The sequence below is a fragment of the Apiospora hydei genome (genome assembly GCF_038363865.1).
Source record: "Apiospora hydei strain CBS 114990 chromosome Unknown utg000006l_segment0_segment0, whole genome shotgun sequence".
NCBI classification, from domain to species: domain Eukaryota; kingdom Fungi; phylum Ascomycota; class Sordariomycetes; order Amphisphaeriales; family Apiosporaceae; genus Apiospora; species Apiospora hydei.
The window spans coordinates 2,695,550-2,703,499 of NW_027117365.1; the positions used below are offsets into that span (position 1 = coordinate 2,695,550).

Genomic DNA, 7,950 nt, shown 5'->3' on the forward strand with positions numbered 1-7,950 from the left:
ATAAAACGCTAATTTATTAATTAACCTTAAAAAAAGCGAGTTTTATAAATAGTTAATCACCTTCGTAAAATACGTAATATCCTTAAGAGAAATTCGAATAAAATCTTCTAAGATATTAATAATTAAAGAGTGGCCTACGCTTATAAACGTTATAAAAGTCCGATCGTTCTTTAAATTAATTAATTACTATAAGATTTTTATCCCTGGGTTTAGTAAAATAGCGACACCCCTGACGAACCTAACCAGAAAAGACGAACTATTTCGATAAACGGAAACGGAAGAATCGGCCTTTTAAGATTTTAAAAGAGAATCGCCAGCGAACCGGTGCTTCGCATAGCAAATCCCACCAGACCATTCGAAGTTAAAACCGACGCATTAAACTATACGATCGGAGGGCAACTTAGCTAACGGGACGACAGCGGGAAGCTGCACCTAGTAGCGTTTTTTTCGAAAAAACTAAATAGTCTAGAGCTTAATTATTAAATTTACGATAAAAAGCTTATAATTATTATTAAAGCTTTCGAAAAATAGAGGCATTACTTAAGCGAAATAAAAGTGCCAGTAAAGGTTTATATAAACTATAAAAACTTTATATCGTTCACCACTAGTAAAGAATTAAATAAACGATAAGTACGATGGGTAAAATTCTTATCGAAATTCGATTTCACCATTATCTACCGGAAGGGTAGTGAAAACGGACGAGCCGACGCACTTAGCCGTCGACTAGACCACTAAGAGGAAGTTTTAATTAAAACTCGAACTATTCTCACGTAAGACTAAGATAGTAATTTTATATTATCCCGATAAATTAATACGACTAGTAACGTAATATATAATAATAAATAAATCGTAAAATTCCGAACGTATTACGAATAAATAAATACTATATAGTTTACGCTATTAAAAGCCGGCTCGAGAAACGGCCTAGTATATTATTATAGTAAACTATATATCTTAAAATAATATAAATAAGAGTTTATTAAGGAATTTTATAAGTACCCCGTACACGGTTATTAAGGAATTTATAAAACTTAAAAACGAATCACTAGACTATATAACTACGAAAAACTTAAGGACTAAATCGCGAAAGTTATAAGGGAATACGACCCTTATAATAAAGCTAAAGCAGCTAAGCATCGACTTTACGGAGAACTATAGTCGATCTCACTACTTAATAGGGCTTAGAAAATTATCGCCTTAAATTAAATTATTAAACTATTACCGTTAAAAAAACTATTAACTAAGGCTACGTATAATAGCGTTTTAATTATTACGAATAGACTTACGAAGTACACTTACTTTTTACCGTATAAAAAAGCTAATACCGCCGAAAACCTGGCGTACACCTTCTTTAAGATAATCGCTAGTTAACATAGGCTATTAAAAATTATCGTTTCGAACAGAGACAAGCTACTTATATCTAAATTTTAAAAATCGTTTATAATATAACTCGGTATTAAATATAAGCTGTCCACGGCTTATTACTCGTAGATAAACGGCTAGACCGAACGAATAAACTAGATATTAAAATAGTACCTTCGGTGTTATATTAACTATAAATAAAATAATTAAATATAACTATTATTAATAATATAATTTATATAACGTGGTTTACTATTAAGTGGTTCGTATTATTAAGTGGTTTACCTTTATTACTTCTCGACCTTTATTAAACTTTAACGCGTAATAACTTTATAACTATAATGCTTAATTTAATTTAAGAAAGCCGGATCGGTTTAATTATTTAAACGACACGAAAGCCCTTAAATCTATTAAGTAAAAGAGATACTATAAAAATATACGACGTTCTTAAAACTATTTTACGTTACCGAATCTACGGCCGAACCCTACGACGCGATATTTAATACCTACGGTATAAATTAAATACGAATAAAAAAAAGGTGTTTTATAAGTATATAATTAATTTAGATACCCGCGGGATATCTTTTAAAATCGCTAGTATAAAAAATATGGCCAATTTTTTTACCGCGTCGCGCGGCGGCGAACGCGTCGGCAAGCACTGGGTCAGGCGATTTATTAACCGCAACCTAGACTTTAAGACTAGAATAAATCGTCGATACGATTACTAAAGAGCCTTTTACGAAAATCCGAACGTTATTTCCGGTTAATTTAAGCTAGTTATAAATATAAAGGCTAAATATAGTATTTTAAACGAAAATATATAGAATTTTAATAAAACCGGCTTTATAATAAGCATAATCGGGTTAACTCTCGTCGTAATACGCGCTAATCGGCGTGGGAAAACGAAATCGGTCCAGCTTAATAATCGGGAATAATCGACAGCGATTAAATGCATTAATTCGTAAAGCTAATATATTCCGCCTTTTTTAATTATTTAAAATTAATATCACCTCGTGAACTAGTCGCGTAAAAATAGTTTACCGGGCGATTAAATAATTAAACCGATTTTTAATAAATAGACCGATAATAAAATAGGCTTAAACTAAATTAAATACTTCGATAAATATACTAGATCGTAAACGAAAAGTCGCTACCGCCTTTTAATTTTCGACGGCTATAAGAGCTATATTTCGGCCGAATTCGAGGTATATTACTAAAATAACGATATTATTACTATTAATATACTTCTTTATTTATTGTATTTATTTTAACCTTTCGATATAACACTTTATTCGCCTTTAAAACGTGCTTATTCGAAAGAAATTAAGCTATTTATTAAGGCCTCGATAAACTATATTACGAAGCTCGAGTTTTTTATCGCGTTTAAAGCTGTATATTTCGCTATTTTTACGAAAGTTAATATTAAATTTAAATTTAACGTATCCGGTTTAATACCTTATAACCCGAACGAAATAATTAATAAATTAAATATACGTCTCCGGACGCCTATACTTAGTTTATCCCGTTTAGGAACGGCTAATACCTACGACTTTTAAACGTTATTTAATTTTTAATAAATAATTAAACACTTTATTTATATTAAAAAAGGGTATTTATTTATTAAAGAAACTCTTTAACGTTAATTTTAAATACGGTAAATTAAATAGCGAAAAATATAATTAAAATAGTTTATAAAATAACCTTTATATATAATCGGATACGTACTTTAAAAGAGGCTAATTTAGCCCTTTCGAAACGCCAGAGAGCTAATAAGTCGCGAGTCCAGCTTGGAGGAGCCCTTACGATTAAGGAATCTCGAAGGCTGCAGGACAAAAAAGCAAAAGGGAAGCGTCCAGCGACCGACGAAGGCGAAAATAGTGGTTCATCAAAGCGGCGCGCGACGGGCGGCAGGCGCTGTGGCATTTGCGGCTAAACAGGTTATAATACGCGAACATGTGAAAAAGATATAGAATTGAGTAGCGATTCGGATAGCGAATAGTTTTAATTAATTTAAAATGTCGTAGTTAAAATAATTTTTATAAAAGTATCGAAAAATAATAAAGGTAAACTATTTAATAATACGGGCTATTTAATAATAAACCACGTTATATAATTTCGAAAATAATTAAGATCGTTTAGTTTAACGCTTTCTTCTACGTATATAAGATACTCGTAAAAAATAAGTTTATCGTGCTCGAGGTTTTTAATCTCCTTAATATATACGCGCTCGAAATAATCGTTTATTATCGTTAGCCGACTATATATAAAGATTCGCTTTTAATACGAAAGGCGATTATCCTTAATATATCGTAAATATTATATTTTTAATATAAATAATAAGAAAATATAACGATCGAGAGGGGTTATATCGATTATATTCGGTTAAATTTATACTCGTTTATATACACGAGTACGTTTAAACGTTTCCCGTTTTTAATAAAGTCGAAATATAATATCGATAACGTGAATATATAACTTTAATATATTTTTAAATATAAGTAATTCTAGTTAATAAAAGAACGTCTCGGCTAGTTTTACGCGTTCGGGGATTTAGAGTATAGTCTCTAGCTATTAAAATGCTTTTAATTCTTTTAATTCTCCCTCACCTGCGGCCTGCCTCTCGATATCCCATATAGGCCTATTATAAAAAAAGTATTGCCGGTACTGCTCCTCGACGTTGCTCACGCGTTGTGCTTATTTTGTTATGATGCTCTCTGACAGGGCTCTGATTTCCTCCTTATTTTCCTATCCTTTATATCGATACCGACCAGCTTTAAATACCTCTCGTTATTGCTTCAGCGTTTTAATCTCGGGATCCGGCGGTAAGGACTCTTAAACTTGTTTAGGGACCATTTTTTTTCGAGCGCGTAGGTCACGCGTTATCCCGACATGAGTAAACAGGTTAATTAAAGCGTCTTTTATTAGCTTATTTAGAAAAGTATTCTATGTGTCGAATTCGATGTTCTTATTAATATACGCACTATTAAACGTAGCTTATTTAAGATTGTAACGTAGCGCTTAATTACGTATAGCGTTAAAAGCTTTTCCTACTTAATATTAATACGGATAATAAATTAATAATAAACTAAGACTTATTATTTATAGCGTTAATATTCCTTCTTCGAAAGGTTTTCGGCGTAATAAGCTTTTTATTCCTTATTTTAAGGCTTTATCGTTTTAAGTTATCGCGAAGCTTATAATACCGAATAACCTCATCTTTAACACGAATAATTAGCCGCTTTATCTATTTTTTCTTTTATCGAAGGGCTGTGCACTTAACCGGGCCTACGTTCTTTACTTAGAAGACACGTCGGATAATCGTTAAACTTAAAGTATTAAAAGCTTTATCGTAAAAGGCTAAGTAAATAATTACATTAATAAAATTAAATATTAATCTACGTGTTATAATAAATTAAAAGATTATATTAAATAAAAAGTTAAGAATAATTCCGAAACTATCGTAATAATTAACACTTACGGCTTCGAGTTATTATTTATTCTTTTATAGTATATAAATTTTATAGCTATAAAAAATATGTTTTAGCCGGTCTCTAGGTAGCGTACCACTATAAGTTGAATATTTTTATAATATAACGCTTTCGAGCGACTACGATTAGTAGTCTTACGGGCTAAAATATTATTATATAGTTAAAACTCGTCTAGCGTATAGTTATTATCTTTATTTAAACTAGTTAAGCATTTAAAGGTAAACAGATCTTTTTAAAATCTATTCGATAGCTTAAATGTCTCGTTATTTACGAGCTTATTAAGTTATACTTTTATATATATTAAAGTTTAGTATATATTAAAGAGATTAATACGTTAACGTTTACTTACGAAAATACCGTCGTTATAAGTGATATTAAAGATTAAAAGAGCGAAAACACCGTTAAAATTCACGATTAGTTTACTATTAATATTTAAAGAACGGAGTTTAAAAAAGGGTATTAAAGTAACGTTATATTATTATAAAACTATTAATAATTAAAAGTGTTTATTTATAATTTATATACTTTAAAGATTTTTTATTATCGTTCGTATTAATATAACGGCTATTAATATTAATATAAAACTGCTTATATTAACGATAATACTCTTAAGATATGCTTTATAACTTAATCCGGTATGTTTTACATATATAAAATAAAAAGTCTATTACAGCTACTCGGTTAACTTATTCGAGGACGGCTTTCTATGGCCCGTTTACGATATTACGATAAAAGCTATGTTTATTAATTAAAGGTATATAGCCAGTTAAGGAAAAGGATAAGTCTTATATTTTCTATTTGTGTAAAATTTTTGCTATATTAATCTTGGTTTTATTAGCCCATGCCGGCTTTAAAAAACGGACTTTTTACAGTTATTTCCGAAGTGCTATATGCTACGTCGCCGTTAAGAGCTTCGTGCTTTTCGCAACTCGGTTTTACTGTTTTCGGTAAATAAATTTATTTATAAAACCTTAGTAAAGGCCTTATAAAACGAGTCGAGAACGAGTTAACGCTATCGTTAAACGTAATATTTTATTAGTAAATAACCAGTTAAGGCTTAGTAGTTTAAAATACGTACTCTTAGCTTATTTTTATAAGCCGGTTAGGTGGAAAGCAAGTAACACGAAAGGGATTACTTAAACTTACTAATAGGGCAAGTGGGGGCATAAGTTAAGCGGCTACGTTTATCCAATCAGCCCAGGCTTTATGGAGTAGAGGGGCTATGTACTTAGTACACAGGCGTAACCACTATCCCACTTTGCTACCTCGCTGTTATACTATTATAAAATGGGATCCCACGCTTGCCGAATTTGGACCCCAGAACAGCGCTTTCTCTTTTACGCTGTAAAGTTGATCAAGACTTCAATACAATCCCAGCACAAACTACACAAATTCCTCTGCAGCCATGCAAAAAAGCATTACCAATCACTCGAAGAACTGTAGCTAAAAACCCCAGCACGGTTACTTTCCACACGCAACGCAACCTCTAACCAGTATGGCGTCAACCAGCACCCCCAACCCCACCGACCTCGGCATCCTGGGACAGCTTCCTCTCGAGCTGAGATTCATGGTCTACGAGCATGCCCTGCCTCAGCGGATCCTGCGAGTCTACCGGGATTGGGACCTCGAGCACGTCTTCATCGACGCCTTGTCAGCTCCAGACTTGGCCCTCGTATGCAAGGAGACTTGGAAATTCTGCCGCGCAAATTACACAAAGTTCACGTACCATCCGGTCTGGGTACCAAACGACTGGTCTCGGAACCCAAACGCGCGACGAGTCATGGCCCCCAGTTCACCTGGTTCAGCCCTTCACGCGACGTCTTGTTCCTCAGTACGCCTCACCGCTTCCCAAAGCTGCGAGCAACACCAAGCCCCGCCATGGAAAGCACCAACGAAGACAGCACCGAGGGAAACAGTACCGACGGAGACGGCAACCAGAGCCAGACCGCAATTCAATGGACGACCGAGCCGTCCCACGGAAGTGATTGTGTTTGTGGTGTATATGAGGCTCTCTCGGACATTACTAAAGTTACGGAGTCACTACTATACACGGGCAAACACTACGACAGCCTGCGAATGGCGATGATTCCGGGTCTTTTCCCGCGCTTGAGACAAATTCTCTTCACAGCTTACATCAAGGCCATGCCAGACCAACGCACCTGGGACAGCCGGAGAGCCGTCTTCACCCAAAGAAGCATCATCAAGAGACCGGGCGAGCCCGCGCAGAGAATCAAGTGCACGCCGCTCTCCCTCTCACGGCTCGCCGACACGGCCTCCTACACCGGCAATAGCGACAAGAGAGTGAGCGACCGCCTGCTCATCGAGAAATGGCAGACGACGACTTTCAGCAAGTTCTCGTGGCAGGGATGTAAGGAGCGACTACCATATGCACGCCCTATCCATCGAGACTTGGTGGAAAGGCAAGTGGCAGTAGCTAGACATTACTGGAATTCGGCATACACCGCAGAGAACGACGGATCTCGCGTCTACCCTTACTATTCCACTTGGGAGCGTGACGTGTGGGCAAACTCACCAGAGGTCCTTGCATTACTTCCATCGGTCCCGGACATCGTGCCCGTCTTCCTGTGGATGACCGGATGAAGTGTGTATACTCAGCATGCGATCAAAAAAGGAGATTTGCACTCAAGGGTGCTCGGGTGGTGGGCTTTTACAGAATCAGAGAACATAAAGATGACGGCGAGTGTGGAGGCAATTGAATGAAGTGGATTAACGTCGGGGACCCATTTTTCGCGCCCCTGTTAACCAGCCACCGGATTTTTTAACCCCTTTAATTATTTCTATTTCCTCCACTAATTCCTTATCGTTTTCTTTTAAACTTTATATGCAGTACCGATAATTAATTATAAAGTATTATATTAAAAAAGAGCTTTAAAAAGCCTTAAATTATATCGTAAATAGTACTTTAATTAAACGGGCTACTCGGGAATACGGTATTCTCGAGTTAACGCTTCGAAGCCGATATTAAGGCCACTAATTTAAATCGGAGGGTGCGGCAAATCTTTAGAGGCTTAGTCTTAACCAGGAGAAGCACTTAGCATTATAGATTATTACTTAATAGTTTCTAGGGCTTCTTTTAACC

General features: G+C 35.1%; 1 protein-coding gene across 1 annotated transcript; it reads left to right on the forward strand.

Annotated features, from left to right (window-relative positions):
* Positions 1-6,345: 6,345 nt before the first annotated feature.
* On the forward strand, positions 6,346-7,451 carry PG997_008033 (uncharacterized protein; the record flags this gene model as incomplete). The annotated part of the gene is made up of 2 exons (XM_066812348.1): positions 6,346-6,522; positions 6,642-7,451. 2 exons carry the CDS (start codon positions 6,346-6,348, stop codon positions 7,449-7,451), a joined length of 987 nt encoding a protein of 328 aa, XP_066667690.1.
* Positions 7,452-7,950: the final 499 nt, after the last annotated feature.